The sequence below is a fragment of the Lissotriton vulgaris genome, chromosome 9 (genome assembly GCF_964263255.1).
Source record: "Lissotriton vulgaris chromosome 9, aLisVul1.2, whole genome shotgun sequence".
In the NCBI taxonomy this organism is placed as follows: domain Eukaryota; kingdom Metazoa; phylum Chordata; class Amphibia; order Caudata; family Salamandridae; genus Lissotriton; species Lissotriton vulgaris.
Genome location: NC_141697.1, coordinates 665757393 through 665773907, shown reverse-complemented (window position 1 = coordinate 665773907; position 16515 = coordinate 665757393). Strand labels below are relative to the sequence as shown.

At 43.6% G+C, this 16515-nt stretch overlaps 1 protein-coding gene across 6 annotated transcripts in view; it reads right to left on the bottom strand.

The window, feature by feature from the left end:
• PPP1R13L (protein phosphatase 1 regulatory subunit 13 like) overlaps positions 1 to 16515 on the bottom strand; it is a 753157-nt gene that overhangs the window by 126863 nt on the left and 609779 nt on the right. For all 6 annotated transcript variants that reach the window (XM_086938376.1, XM_086938373.1, XM_086938374.1 and 3 more), the window contains 2 exons: positions 13412 to 13527; positions 10225 to 10361 (listed from right to left, as the gene is read on the bottom strand). In XM_086938376.1, the coding sequence (XP_086794502.1) occupies positions 10225 to 10361; positions 13412 to 13466 (192 nt within the window). In that variant the 5' untranslated portion in view covers positions 13467 to 13527. The remainder of the gene's footprint in view (positions 1 to 10224; positions 10362 to 13411; positions 13528 to 16515) is intronic.

The window sequence follows — 16515 nt, the reverse complement described above, 5'->3', positions numbered from 1 at the left end:
CACGCCTCCTAGAAGCCTGAATCCAAGAGAAGGCCCTTGACTGGACCACGTCCTTCCTCTCCAGCAGAACCCAGAGCGTCCGCCTCCCGCCCTTCCGATCCGAGGCCACCGACATAATCTGCGGTGTCCCCCAGGGCTCATCCCTCAGCCCAGCGCTGTTAAACGTCTACATGGCCCCCTCGCACAAGTGGCCCACCAACACGACCTCAACATCATCTCCTACGCCGATGACACCCAGCTAATCCTCTCCCTCACCAAGGACCCGCACACCGCCAAAACCAACCTCTACGAGGCAATGAAGGCCGTCGCCAACTGTATGAGGAACAGCCATCTGAAGCTGAACTCGGACAAGATGGAGGTACTCATCCTCACCCACCCCCTCAGCCTGGGATGACTCCTGGTGGCCGAACACACTGGGAACAGCACCGACACCCACCGACCATCCACGCAACCTAGGATTCATCCTCGACTCCTCCCTCTCCATGTCTAAACAGGTCAACACCGTCTCCTCCTACTGCTACAACACCCTCTGCATGCTCCGCAGGATCTACAAGTGGATCCCGACCGAAATAAGAAGAACGGTGACACAGGTCCTCGTCAGAAGCAGACTGGACTACGGCAACGCACTCTACGCAGGAATCCCAGCCAAACACCTACGACGACTACAACGCATCCAAAAAGTCTTCGCCCGACTAATCGTCAACGTCCCCCGCCGCAGCCACATCACCCCCCACCTGGGACCTACATTGGCTCCCCGTCGACAAGAAGATCACCTTCAAGCTCCTCACCCACGCACACAAAGCACTCCACAATGCCGGACCAGCCTACCTGAACAGCAGACTCAGCTTCTACACCCCAACCGCCAGCTCCGCCAGCCTCGCCCTCGCCGCTGTCCCCTGCATCCAACGAACAACCTCCGGTGGCAGATCCTTCTACTACCTCGCCGCCAAGACATGGAACACCCTCCCTACCCACCTACGGCAGACCCAAGACCTACTCGCCTTCAGTAGACTCCTCAAGACCTGGCTCTTCGAGCAGTAGCGGCACCCCCTCCCCTCAGCACCTTGAGACCCTCACAGGTAAGTAGCGCGCTTTACAAGTACTCTGATTGATTGATTGAAAAAGTGATCAAAAAGATAAGGAAAGATGGGGCACCAGGACCCAAGGGTCTCCCGTCTGCGATGTTCAGGGACGATCCAAATTACTGGGGGAATAGTCCTATTCTGCCTATTCACTGAATGCCGATTACAGGGCAAAGTGCCAGACTCGTGGCGCAGGTCAATCCTACAGCCCATATTTAAGAAGGGCGATAACACAGAACCAAAAAACTATAGATTAATAGCCCTGCTGGATATCGAAGGGAAAGGCTATGCAAATACCGTGCTGACAGAGTTAACCAGATGGGTTGAAGACAACGAAATTCTCCCCTTCTATCAAACAGGTTTCCGCAAAGGCTGCTCGACTATTGACAACATTACGGCAATATCTTATTTAGGTCAGCAAGCCAATTGCAGGGAAAATAAACCGGTCTATGCTTGCTTCATAGATTATTCAGCAGTGTTCAATGGAGTGCCGCATGACCAGATTTGGTCCAAATTGCACAAATGGCAAATTCCTACTGGCCTACTTAATGCAATTATCTCACTATATAGTAATACTTGGATCAGAGTTAAACTGGCAAACAACATCACAACAAAAAAGTGTTTCACAAATCGGGGCTTAACCCGTTGCCAGCGCTGAAAATATTCTGCGCTAGTGCGGAACGTTCCATTGTGCGAATGAGATTGGAAAGTTCAGCGGACGTGTGCAGCACTAGCGAGGTAGTGCACGCGACGACCGCTGAACGTTCCCCGCACTTAAGGGGTTAAAACAGGGATGCGTACTTGACCCTACACTTTTTAATTTGTACACTGCGGACCTGGGCAAGATGATACAAAGTGCAAACCTAGCAGTTCCAAAAATAGGTGTCAGCAAAATCCAAATCTTACAATATGCTGATGACCTTGTTGTGATGGATCATATGAAAATAGGCTTACAAAAGGCCCTCAGTGCTCTAAATGCCTACAATTTGAGCAATGAATTAAAGATAAATCCATTAAAGACCAAAGTTCTGATCTTCGGTAATTGTAAAAGAAAAACTTTCCTAAAATGGCGCCTGAGAAAGGAGACAATAACCGTCTCAAAGTTCTACAACTACCTTGGGTGTTGGTTGAGCAACTCAGGAAAAGCTAGTATGCACTTACATAAAATGGAATCTACGGTTGAATCAACTATATACGCTTTGTGCAAACTACAGGGAAAAAATGCAGAGCCCCACCACCATTCCAATCCGAAAGGTAGTACAAGCAAAAATAAGGGCAGTTGCGGGATACGCCCAGCAGGCTTTCCCAGGCAAAATTAGTACAATGATGGATAAAGCAGTGTCCGGCGTATAAACGTATTTTCAAATTACCAAAATACACACGCAATAGCATAATTCGCCTGGAATTTGGCCTGGTGCAGCAGAGCAAAGAATGCCTAGGCACGCATGCAAAATACTACTATTCTGTACTTAAAGCTCCGGATGTTAACATGAAGAGCAGGTTAAAACTCATCCATGGCAGGTTTATCTGCAGGCAGCAGTAGAAGTTTTAGGCTTGGCAATTCAAAATTGGAGCCAGGGAGGCATAACCTATCTGATTCAAAAACGCAATAAACAAACATTGCTATCTATTGTCAAGAGAAATCGATTTAACAAATCTGGGGTGATAGCAACCTACGAGGAATATAAATTCCAGCCCTATCTTGATCAAGCACTTGGAGAAAAGCCCTAAAAAACATCCAGTGGGCTAGACTTGTACCTCTCCCTATAAAAGAGCTAAATCAGAGTTGGAAAACCTTGAAAAATAAAAATCGATGCAGAATATGCAATTTCAAAACAGAATCACTGCCACACTTGATGTGCTGTTGCAGGGGGCTCTTACAATCCCGGCGGAAGCTATTAAAACCCATATGGCTACGCAAAGGTGTTTGAACAACAAAAGAGGCAGTTACAGCTATATTTGATTGCACACTAACAACTGATCTGGACAGAATTGGGAGATACATGCAGGAAGTTCGCTCCAGACAGGACAATCCTAATGAATCAGACAATTGCACAAAAATACACTCGATCTGTACAAAAGAAGTAACAACTCGGCGATAATGTCTTTTAAATTAATTCATTTTCTAATTTTTATTCTGTTTTATGTTTTGACACAGAAAAAAAAGAGTTATAACTGTCATTTAATTATTCCCTTGCATTTTAAAGTGTGATATATTGCAAATGGTTTTAAGTAACTGTGCAATAAATAAGTGCTTGACTTTGACAAGATAAATGAGTTTTTGGTTCAATATTATTGAAATTTTCCTTTGAAATTGGTGAAGGTGTAGACACACCAAGTGTATAGTGCGTGCCTAGGGGGGGTTCACAAACCCGCCATAACTCATACTTAACTCAAGGATTGACTACCCTTATTAGACGCAGCACCACCACTAAAAGTGATAAACTAGTTGACAGGAGTGCTCCTCACGTACCCATAAAACTGTCATTTTCCCCAAGTCTAACAGTGGGGCGGCACCCAAACAATTCGAAACAATGCAGTTTGATACAATATCGGTGATTACAGACAATAGAGTCAACACCTTGGCTTATACCACTGAACAGGCCGATGAAATTTACTCGTTAATTCAAGAAGTGAGATCTATGGATGCCCATGGGGGCTCAATTAGCCAACAATTGAAGCAATTGGAATACTTAACACGACGCCAACTTAACCAACGAATGCATGCATCAACTTTAGTGCAATATCACAAAGCGAAGCGCATACCGAGAGGACTAAGATTATCCATCAAGCCAATGCTATTTCGATTCAACCTAAATGCTAAATTCATGGAGAAATGGTATAGCATTCTAAATAAGTGTTCGCTAGATCTAATCCTGTTAATAGCTGAACAACTATCCAAGACAATTCGAGAATTAGAGGAAGAAATTTTTAACCTCAAAACAGAATTGGAAAATAGGATGGAAGTGGATACGTGGAAAATCAGCTTGGAAGGCATTAATCGAAAGCTTGATAGATACAGCAAAGAGTTACAAGAGGGGAAATTGCGCAAATTTAAGCGCGACACAATTGACTATAAACTCAACGCAGTTTATACATGGGCGGATATCTATGCCCGCCGACAATTTCACCCTAAAACAAAAAAAAACACACCAACAACCCACTCATCCGAAGAAAGTCTTGTAACGGACAAAGAAACATCAATAAGCAGAGGACCAGTACACACAACAACAGCTACCAACATGGAGGTTTCTCAATTAGCAACCACAAGTGGCAATGTAGCTTTTTTGTCCCAGGAACAAAACCAAGGTCAACCACCATTGCACCAGTCGGAAACAACTACAGGTGGCGCAAAACCAGGAGAGGAAGTGGCAGGAAAATCTCTACGGAGTGGCAGGACAGTGGTCTGATCATTAATATCTCTTCTGTAACATTATCACAATGGCAGATTGCAGTGTTGAATAAAGGGCTTTCATTCGTACCAGCAACGAAAGCAAGTATTATGGAAACAGAAGTAGCTATTTACCGGTTTATGAGAAATCTCAGATTGCAACATTTCTTTACAAATGTAGTTGAACCTTCAGAACAGACAAGAGAGGATCATGAACAACGCTTCAAACCAAAGAGCACATATATACCACCACCAGTCTCTCATAAGATGTTGGACACTTACGAAATTATGGTCCAAAAAGATATACAAACCTTGATTTTTGAAAAACAAAAACAACATAATCTCAATAAGGTTGAATTGAGCATCATTCAAAATATAGCAAACAATCAAGATCTTACAATTCAGCCCGCGGACAAAGGAGGTGCTATTGACCAAGGTTGGATTGACAACAACACACAAGCTTTTTTGACAACCTCACATCCAAGATGCCCTAAACTATACATGATCCCAAAGGTTCATAAACATTTGACTAACCCTCCATTCAGACTAATTGTCTCGGTGCGGGTCGATTTTCGACCCCCTCGGACGTTATCTGGATTATTTTTTACAAAAATTTGTTCAAGGTTGGAGTTCCTATATTAGGGACACCACAGATTTTTTGAATAAAGGCAACAGGATTTTCAGGAACACTGGATTTTGTGTACAATTGATGTTGTAGCACTTTATACTTCGATCCCACATTCATTAGGTCTAGAATCCATTGAATGGGCACTACTTAAGATGGATGATTTACCGACAGACAAGGTATTTTTATTGCAACTTCTACAGTTCAGTCTAAATAACAGTTATTTTCAGTGGCAAGACAGATACTTCGCACAACTTTCTGGTACTTCTATGGGCTTTGCAGGGGTTCCTGCTTACGCCGATATCTTCATGGCTCAATTTGAGGCAGACAATTTGATGAATACTGAAGCTTGGAGCAACATCAAAATGTACTGTCAGTTCATTGATGACATCTTTTTAATATGGGATGATACAACAGATGCACTGAAAGAATTGATCTTGAGACTCAATCAGGTGAATCCGAGAATACAATTCACTTAAAAAATTGATAATAAAGTGATGGATTTTTTGGACGACAGAATAAACAAGACAACAACGGGATTTGAGACTGAATTGTATTCTAAGCCTACAGATCGAAACAATGCACTAATGTACACGAGTTTCCATCCTAGAAGTTTGGTAAAGAACCTCCTACTTTCTCAGTTCATCAGGATCAAGAGGATTTGCAAAAATCCAAACACATGTCTTACAAAGCTACAGGAACAAGCACAAAAATATGTTGACAGAGGTTATCCCAACGAAGAACTACAAATACATATGGACAAAGTCATGAAGATGGACAGACAAGTATTATTAACACCCAAAGCAACCAGTGATAGAATGGTTTTTGTCACCAAATATACAACACAGTCCAAGGCGCTTCGAAACATAATCAACCAGAGATGGGAATTACGGTCTTCTGAAACTGAGTTTAATGACATATTTAGAGACCGACCAATGCATGCCTACACAAGAGGACAAAATCTTAGGCAAATATTGAATAAACAACGGAAACATGCAACCCAACAGATACCAACGTATAAAGGCACAGTTCGTTGCCAAAACTGCACGCATTGTAATAACGTGATAACAGGCAATGCATTTACACACCCCACAACAGGAGCACAGATTAAACTCAAACATTCAAGTGATTGTAACACGTTAAACGTGGTGTATGCAATTAAAAGCCCGTGCAGAAAGATGCACATCGGTAAAACCAAACGCAAATTGAAAATCAGGCTCACAGAACACAAGCGTAGAATACGTAACCTAAATTTGTCCTCCCCACTAGTGACGCATTGGAGAGATGCGAAATACACCATTTCACAAATCAGGTTTTTAATCATTGAAAAGGTGGACATCAGACCTGGCATAGACAATGAACAAAGATTGCTACAACAAGAATTGTTTTGGATTAAATGACTTAATACCATAATTCCAATTGGTCTAAATGATAGGTATGACCTATTGTGTTATCTGTAATTTCAATGAGATATCACATAGAGCTATCAGGAGCTTCTCATTTAAACCATCCAGAGGGGATTAATAGTGAAAAAACATAAGAAGCAATAAACATCTTTAGCATCTAATCACATATGAAACTCCATGAGGTGTGCATATGATATTTAATATCAACTATAGTTTAACCACATATGAGATTATTATGTATTTTAAATTGATTTTGAAACAATTGTAAATGAGGTTGATAAGCATGTTCATATGACACAGAAAGACCATAGAATGTGAAATGTTTATTAAACAGGAACTGCATTGCATATGTTGTAAAATGCACTAAACATATAAGACGATAACTGTTATATGTGTATAAGTATTCAAACCCACCATGAAATTTGCCTTTTCACTTATGAGGAACAGCTTCATGTCTAATAATACTCTACAAATAATTTGTTTAAAGTTTGGCCGCAGAACAGTTGAACATGATAAACAATGGTATCTGACCATGGAGAAGTGTGGCTCAATGGTTAGAGCAGGCAGGCATCGATGCAGAGCTCTGGCTAGGGACCAGGGTTCGATTCCTGCCCAGGCGGGTCTTGGGCTCATTAATTCCCCTGACCGGATATTCTCGCCTCAGTGCCTATTCTGATCATGGGTCCCACGCTGCAACTCTGGGCAATAGCTTGCTTAGTCTCCACAACAGCCCCCACAACGCGAGGGTTGCCTGGTCTGCACCATGGGGGTGCCCAGGAGTGGACACTTCACAGAGAAAGCCAGGAAGGGTTCCCTTGCGGTATTCGTACAAGCGCCGGGAAACCCACTGTGGGTAGCTGTGCGCTATACAAGTACAAAAACATTTACATTTACATACTTAAGATGGTTTAGAACACACATACAGCCAGGTCCTATAGCATGGGTATCCCACGGAGGACACGATTGTTATATTAGACGAACATCAAACTCAAACATGTTTTAGCAATTGAATACACAACTGGTAACACTGTAATATTCTCATAAGCAGATTGATACACAGACGCATTACATCGAATTTGTATTTTTTTTATCGTAATATCCTCATAAGCAGATTGATACACAGATGCTTTACATCGTATTTGTTTTTTATTCATCATAACACGATCATAAAATTCGGGAAGCCGTATTCTTCATTCCCCTTTCGGTATTCTTCATTCACAGTCTGATTATAGGACATACATGAGTTATCATTGCGTTACCAACGATACCATTCTCCGTTTTATCATGGCACCCATTGTAACTATCAGATTAGGCCGAGTAGACGTGTTAGTCCGCTTTCTATGTTCACGGCGGAGTAGCGTCGGGAACCTTTTTGTAACACTGGTTTGGGTATGGCGGCGAGATAGAATGCGAATCAGCACGCTTCAGGTCCTTGAGGCCGGGAAGAGAAATATATTCAGGTACTAACCGCACTTGCAGGACATGATTGGCAGAACGTAGTGTTTCTATTTGAAACTAGAGGCCAAAATTAACCGAGCGTTTTTCAATCTTTTTGTTTATTTTTCAGAGTATCTTTTAATTTACTGAGGTATGTGCAGACGGTTTATACGCCACATATAATATCACATTAACTCAATTGCGAGTTATATTAACATCAATCCCATATTTTCACAGGACTACTATTGAATTGAATACGCTCCAGGTATGTTCAGTGTTTGGCATACACAGTTTTAAAGTACATTCATTGAATGCAGTACATGTTGCATTAAGTGGAGTTAACATAGAGTATATCACTATTATCATTCCACTTTTTCAGCTCATCTGAAACACACAGGGTTATAAATACGGTAAGATTCAATCCCTCACTTTCTCCATGAGATAGCGAGCCATCATTAGAAGGTAGTTGGTAGACGTTTTGAGCTAACAAGAATTTTTATTCGTTTCCTATTAATTCTAGTTCGCAAGTCCATCAATCTTCTTACAGAGGTATGCATTGACATTTTCAATAGATCTTCCCCATGGGCGTTTTAGTAAATTGAAACACTTACATTTCCCTATTTTCTGATTTTTTTACAGACTGGTCCCTGACGAAGGTACCTAAAGTACCGAAATGCATAGGGCAGAATAAGTGAATTGTAAAACTTGTAAGAATGAAGGATTGTAAATTATGTATATGTAAATGTTTGATTTAATGTGCATTCAATTTGCATTGTACATGTAGTTATGATGAAATAACCAGCATATCAAAAGTATGTACAGCGAATGAATTGTATGCAATTTATAAAAAGATAAATGAGTTTTTGGTTCAATATTATTGACATTTTCCTTTGAAATTGGTGAAGGTGTAGACACGCCAAGTGTATAGTGCGCGCCTAGGGGGGTTCACAAACCCGCCATAACTCTGACTTTGACAATGGCCATCACGCATCACATTATGCCCCTCTACATTAGTATATGGCTGCTTCACTGAAAACCCGGGAAAATTGACTCTGAAGGCTGCAGGGGTGTCCTGCTCATGCAGAGGCACTCTTGCACTTAGAACCCTGCCCTCAGGATTGTAAAGGCCTGCTGCAGGGGTGGCTTATAGGTTTTAAGTGCAGTTACCCTTAGATATAGTAAACCTATATATTTAGTAAATGGTGCATGCACCAACTTACTAGTTCCATTTTGCTTGGTCTCTCATGGGTGGCATAAACCATGATGCAGCCCATGGGCGATCTCCGGGGTACCTATGCCCTGGGTACATGGTTGCCGTTTCCATTTCAACAAACTTTATTTCGGTCATAAAAAGTAGAAATTCATATACAATATAGAATTGATAAACTGATTTTGTCAGTTTATTGGTTATATATTGTAGTGAATCCCAAAAAGACATTTTAATGTGTCCAAAGTCTTTATGCCGATTAAAGACAAGAATAATTAAAACCAGATAAAAGCTATTAAAATTTAGAGGCTAAAAAGGACAAAAGTGCAGAAAAGTTTTTTTTTAGAATTGCATGTACCATATGGTTACCATATAGTAGGGACTGACAAGGGCACACCAGTATCCAATCTGGAGTGTACTGAAGGCTTGCGTCTGACAGTGTGTGCCCTCTCTACTGATAGTGCGTGGGTGATAACCTTGTGCTTCCTCAAATGACAGAGTTGTGAAAGCAGCAACATGGAGAGGGCAAAAAGGATCAAAATTTGATTTCCCAAGTCTTTTAAGGAGCCAGTCAAGCCCGTTCCTCAAATTTAACCCATCATCACATTCACAATTCAAAGAAGAGCCTGTCTGATGTTGAAGATTGTTGAAATGGATAGTAGCTTACTTTTATCAAAGAGTTAAAAACCGCAAGCTCCAAAAAGCTTCTCAGTTCTGTCATATTTGCAAGGAACCTTCTCGTGGGAAAATCCAATTTACTGGAAGGCCTGACACAGGACCATATCAAATTTTTTATACATATTTCTTGCAAAACTTTCACACATGTTGATACCATAGAATATGATTTGGCTACAGTAACATGTCAAGAGCATACGCATAGTTGTAACCTTCAGAAGAACATTTAACGGTACAGGGGTATGGAGAGACTCCTCCTGATGGGAGCACTGCCAGCAAGGGGCGAGGAGATGAGAGGATGCCCTTCCCGCCATTAAGGTCAGTGCCAGCCCACACCGGAACTGCGCATCCCAGAGGGAGCTCCACGTCTGACAAAGCCCCTGAATAAATGTCAGACTTACCTTGCCTGGAACAGGACTCGTGGCCGAACGGGAGTTGTTGGACCAGATACTCTCCAGCTCTTTAGTAAGATTATCCATTTTGGCAGCCGCCATGTCCAGCTCCATCTGTTTCTCGTCGATGTTCTGTGCGGCAAAGGCTGTAGAGATAAGATGACGCCGCAGTTAGAGGGCTATCACGAGCCTGCCATGGTGACATATCAACAGAATGCTATTTGCAGCTGGCATCAGCGTAAAAGCAGCTTGTGATGCCACATTTACCCAGAAATTCCTCAAAAGGCCTGGCATGCAATCCTCTTGGGCAGTGCATCCTAGCTGAGCTGGTAAGGTATGCAGGAGACACCAAGGTCTGCCCGCACTCCTGCTTACTGTGATATGGTCTCCTGCGAGCTATGTTTGCGCCTCGGATTCCGATCACTGATTGCCTTTGGGTGCTTTCTAACAGCCTGTGTAATAGTGTTAACTGGCTGCATCAGTACTACCGACCTCTATGAGGGTGCTTTCACACTCTTTGATGGGTTACATTGTCTTTGAACTTTTATGAACGTATCATACATAGTGCGCGTGTACCTGGGTATTTCTATACAACTTATATGTACCTTTGTATTAACCTTTAAACCATGGCAAAAACAACTGCTGAACTCTTCCCACCAGTAGAATAATCCCATGTCTTGGTCATTTCACTCCCGTAACCCGACCTGTGACTAACTGCCCAGGGCCGGACAAGAATTCAAACTCGGATCTGGCAAACATATTCAACTGCTCCGCAGACTGCGGATAGTAAGGGTCACGGGGGTGCCTGGATTATAACCGCCTACACTACCCTGAAATCTGCAGTCCACCGGGAAAACGAAGGAGTGGAAGAATGACCAGTCCAGCCCATAAATGGCACCGGAATACCAAGTTCTTCTTAAGGAAACTTCTCAAGGTTGTAGCAAGTTTACAAGACTATAAAAGTTTCTATTTAATTACCGTATTCTTTTTTATAGTTATAAGTATCTTTTGTTAATATATTGCTGAACCTCATAGATTTTCTTAATGTAATATTATATATACTCCAATATGAGTGTTTTAAATTCATTACTTTAACAATTGTTTACAAAATGTCAGTTGGATCAAATGTTATTCTGTTTCTGTACTAAAAAGAGTTTCTTGATTTTACTTCACAAAACTTCTAGCTCACAAAAAAACTGGTGCTTATAAGTGCGCTATACACAAACCCAAACTTCTCCCTATAAGAAGGGCTATTCTTCGAGTTCAATACGATCCTCTTGGCTAAATTCACTTGAACATTAACTTTAGATATACTATTTAACTGTTTTTCTTTCCCCTGTATTACATTGTTTTATCTTTTCAGATCTATGTAAAGCGCTCTGATATCTGTTAAGGATCTTGTTCGCGCTATATAAAACCTTGAAAATGAATAAATAAAGTGGTGCCGAAGCTTGCAAAACAATGCACGCGCTGTACATTCATAGCCCTAGAATTGGGTTCCTGATCTTCATTTAACATAGAGGCGCCCGCTGCACATACACATCTGAGGGCAGGGCCGGACTTTGGCGTGGGCGAGTCTTCAAGGGGACACAGAGCTGTCTGTATTTAAGTCCTGCAACAGGAGCGTCCCCCTTGCTACCAGTGATGCAGACTGAACTGCTTTCAATCCTTGTTTACTTGACACCCCCCTGTGAGCTGGGGTTCCCTGTGCGCACCCACCCTTCAAATAGATCTGGCCTACGGCACGGACACCCGCGCCTTTGCCAGCAGCACATCCTGACATGATGGCCCATCATGTCACGATGTGCTGCTGGCAAAGGCGCGGGTCATTGATGGGCTGGGTACTGTCCAAAGGCCGCTACGTCTTGTTTTCACTCCCTGCCGGGAGGCGCGCTAAGCGCTTCACGCGGCTCTCAGATTAGTGACATGCGTCCCTCCCATCCTGCCACACACGTGCTGTTGTCGCGCGTGCTGCGCCCTTCTCTTCCAAGCTTAGAATAAGCAGGTTCGCTTCCCCTGGAGAGAGTAAATACGAGCCTTGTAAGATAAGGCAGGCGATGGTCACCTGGCTCCCTGTCTCCCACAACTTTAAGGCTGTACATTTGTTCTCAGACCATACATTTTTCAGAAATGTTTCACGTGTTATATGCAAGGGCATTATTAACCGGTTAACTGTCTGATCCTAGTTTGCGATAGTACCTCCTGGCATCACATCTTATCCCTACTTCAAGATACACACTGTGACTTCTTACACGCAAGCTTCTGCATTCCAATTACAACACACCCTTGACTCCCAGCCTCTGACCAGTATCATACATTGCGTTTTAAAAACATTTTTTTTGTGTTGACTTCTGATAGCTCCTCATAGCATTTTGCGATCTTACCCCGCAGCATTACTTCGGTTGGGTCTAGTTATCTCATATTCTGACCTCTTTTCCCCACCACTCACACTTATATATCCTGTTGATATCGGTTCGACACCCAGTGGTGTAGCGTAAAATGGAGGGGAACCCTGCAGAATGTAACGAGGGACATCTTAGTCTCCCATATCTCAGATATTCTCTGGCCTTGGGATCGTGAATGGGGGCTTCCTGAAGGGTTGAGAGTAGGGTGACCAGATCTTGAGAACCGAAAAGCGGGACATTTTGGAAAAAGGTTAGAAGGACTACATTTTTCATCCGCGGTATGGCGCTGAATGACAGCTCTCATCAACAATGGTTCACAGAAGATGCATTAAGAAAATACATAAACTGTAATTTCAAGAAGCAACATCATACATATTAATTAAATTGCTTACTTATAACAGCTGCTACTAGCACAGCTTCAGAACAACCAAAAAAGGTGTCTCACTGTTTTCAGTCGATCCCCTCTAAAAATCGGGACATGAGCCAAACTTGCCGAAATCTGCCAGGAAAGCTGATGGAAAACCGGGACTGTCCGGGCCAATCTGGGACGCCTGGTCACCCTAGTTGGGGGTTCATAAGGTATGGTTGGGGCCACAGGATCAGGCAGGGGTGGTGTTGCGTCCCTGCCGAAACCCCCTCTGTTTTCATATCATATCCTGATCCGTTCCCGTCCACTTTAAGAATCCATCGCGATTCTTCTCCAGTCTTTCTCCCACACATCATATCAAACATCCTACCTCAGGAACATTTCTCCCACCTACCTCCCCGGATATCCCAGAGCCAGCACTTACACTGAAAGTTGAGATCCATCATGGACTGGGAACCGCTCATCTGCTCCCCCGCCATCTTTCGGAAGTTGCGATCCAGTGCCTCGACGGTGGATGTCTTCCAGCTCAGCAGCTTCGACCTTGGGAGAATAAGCACCTCCATGTCAAAATTAAATAGCAAACAACGAGTCCAAGATCCAACCGCACCCCTAGAGCGCGAGCCACAACCAGCGATATGAAATCTGGGATAACTTAAATGGTCACAGAAGCGAAGAACGAGGCAATCGACCAGGCATGTGCATTAATCACACGCCGACCGGAAAGGATAAACCACTGTTCTAGGAGCAGGTTAACACGGTGGTATATAGTATACTGCTAAACTGTCTAGGGGAAGCAACAGCTCCCCGCGTGTCTGCTCTGTCGGACATGAACCTGGAACGAAGCTAGAATCCCAGCTTTTAAGGAGCGTCCCCAGACGCACAGCCGGTGGCCCTCCTCCCGCCCTGGCAGGGAGAGGCGGGGCAGACTGAGTCAGCAGGAGGAAATACCTGGGAAGGTGCGCAACTCCGCACACCTGCCTCTGAACGGCGAGCTCCCAGCACGATGACCAGTCTGCTTTGTTTACCTTTAGCCCAGAGCCAACTTTCTAAAAATATGAAAGTTCTACCTTTATAATGCGTGTTCCTTTCACAAGACCACTCTGCAACACACAACTCAATGGTCTATTGGTCAGAGTGCTGCTGTGACCGGCTGACATTGGAGTCTCTCAAACTATTGTGGCCAACCCACAGAGCCCCTCACAGTCCACGGAACCCACACCTGAGTCACACATTGGTCCTTGAGCTGAACAGCTAGCCAGAGGGCGTGTGGGATGAGATCACATGCCAGACATTATTACAGCCCACTCGCCCTCTGATCGTAACTAGTGACTTCACACGCATTCACCTTCGGACTGAGCCACATTTTCCAAATCCCCGACAATGTGCAGAGCAGCAAAAAGTGCTGGGGCGTAAGGATCGAGTATGGACAGACCAGATGGCCGAAGGATGTGCCTCGCCCCAAGTTTTTATTTTGGAAATGTCGAAAGGCAGCTTCTAAACGCACTGCTTTTACTATGCGTAAAGAACGTGCGCCTCGTTCGCGTTTATGTGCTACAATGAACTACAAAAAATACATCTGCAAGGGCTCGCTAGTCGTTCACTTTGAAAACAGAGAAACCTCTTTAGCCATGAAGGGCAGGCCAAAACACGGACTTCAGGTCCAAGCAAGGGTGCAATGGGCGCTAATGCAAGAAAGGTAAACATGTCCCCCATCCAGCTTAGACAGTAAAATGCAGCTATCACTGCTGTACCTCCGGGCTCCGGTGGCACTGCACCCACTACACCATTTGTAAATACGCCCTGCACACATCGACATACTACTGGGGTTACCTGAAGGTTAGGCACTCTGAGTAGGTGTGAAATTAACAGTTCTAAAATGTGGGGAGGGCAGCCACTAGATGGGGGAGGGAGGTTAGGGAACAACAGGTAAGTAAGTAAGTAATCTTTATTTAGCATAGTTACTTAAAACCATTGCAGTGTAAAAATGTTTTAAGAACAGAAAGGATAAAACTACAGTTTTAAAAGACTCAAGGTTTTAAAATTTAAAATGTTCACATTTCCTTATGACCGATGTGCTTGTAGTTGGACTTAATGTTTGTAAGTTGTTGCTCAGTGTCCACATGAGCTCATAAGGCCATTGAAACAGTCAGCGAAGTTATATCAAGTCGGTTGGATTAGGGCAGTTATGGATTGAGTTTTTTGGCATCTTTTTCCCAACTGCCTTCAGGAATTTTACAAAGCTGCAGTTCAAGCCAGGGTCATTAGGATGAAAACATGCAAGGACCGCCGCCCTTCTAGTGCGGATCCCTTGCCGATTGAAGTGATGTTTTAGCCAGCGTTTCCGTTCGTCTCGTACTTTTTCACAAGAGCATATCAAATGCAGCATGTCCTCCTGTGCCAAGCCGCATAGCCGACAGAGGGGGTCAGCTTTGATTTTGAGCCAGCGTGGGAGGTTTTGAGTACAAGGTAGCAGGCCCAACCTGTGCCTTAGAAAGCACATCTTGACACTTTTGGAATAACCCTCGGCCAGATAGCGCTGTTGTGCTTTAGTTGAGTACGAATTCAGTCAACCAGCCGTGTGTTCTCTTCGAGAGAGTTTCCTTATCTTGCAGCCATGATTGTAATTTGATTGATTTTTTTACCAGTTTTTTGAAATTTGTATGACTTGTTGGAGTATTCCAGAGCTGTTCTAGACCTGTATTCGTCAGGCTGCCCGTGAGGTACTTAGCTGCTGGTGAGGAAGGATGCTGTTCTAACTCCTTCCACAGATGTTCATTCAGGGTTCCTTGTTTTGATTTCCTCACTTTGTCCCAGGCTATCACGTAGGCTCCCTGCCTTGCCAGGAGTTGTTGGTTGATGCCAAATTCAAGCCTGATTTGAGCGGGCGAGGTTTGCTTGGGTAGACTGAAAATAGTTCTGTAAGCTGCTGTTATAGTATTATCCAGGATCTTGGCATCCCTTCCTCTAAGTGCCTCACTCCCGTAAGTAATTGTTGGAAGAAGTTTAGCACGAATTACTTGCGTCAGGGGTAACAGGGATGGGCCGGAGAGTTTGTGATTTAGCGCTTTCAACGAAATTGCTAACGAAAGACCTTTCCCTCTTATGCTTGATCTCTGAACCGAGAACTGCCCACCGTTATCGACCTTCACTCCTAGGTATTTGTATGTTGGAGTTTCTTCGATTCTTGTCGTGTTCCAATGCCATGATATTGGTTTCCTTTTTTTCCTGCTAATGGTCATTGTTTGGGTTTTTCCCAGATTTATTTTGAGATCGTTCTTGCTTGAGTACCTTTGTGTTGCGTCTAAAAGATGTTTAAGTCCTACCTTAGTGTGGCTTATTAAGACGATATCGTCTGCGTATAGTAGACAGGGTAGCTGGAGCCCTCCTAGTTTAGGGGCGTGGGAATTGCAGCCATTTAGTATTGGGACAAGGTCACCTAGGAATAGGTTAAAAAGCGTGGGGGCCAGGACACAGCCTTGCTTTAGGCCCTTGTTGGTCTGTATGGGCCTTGACAAGGCGGATCCATCC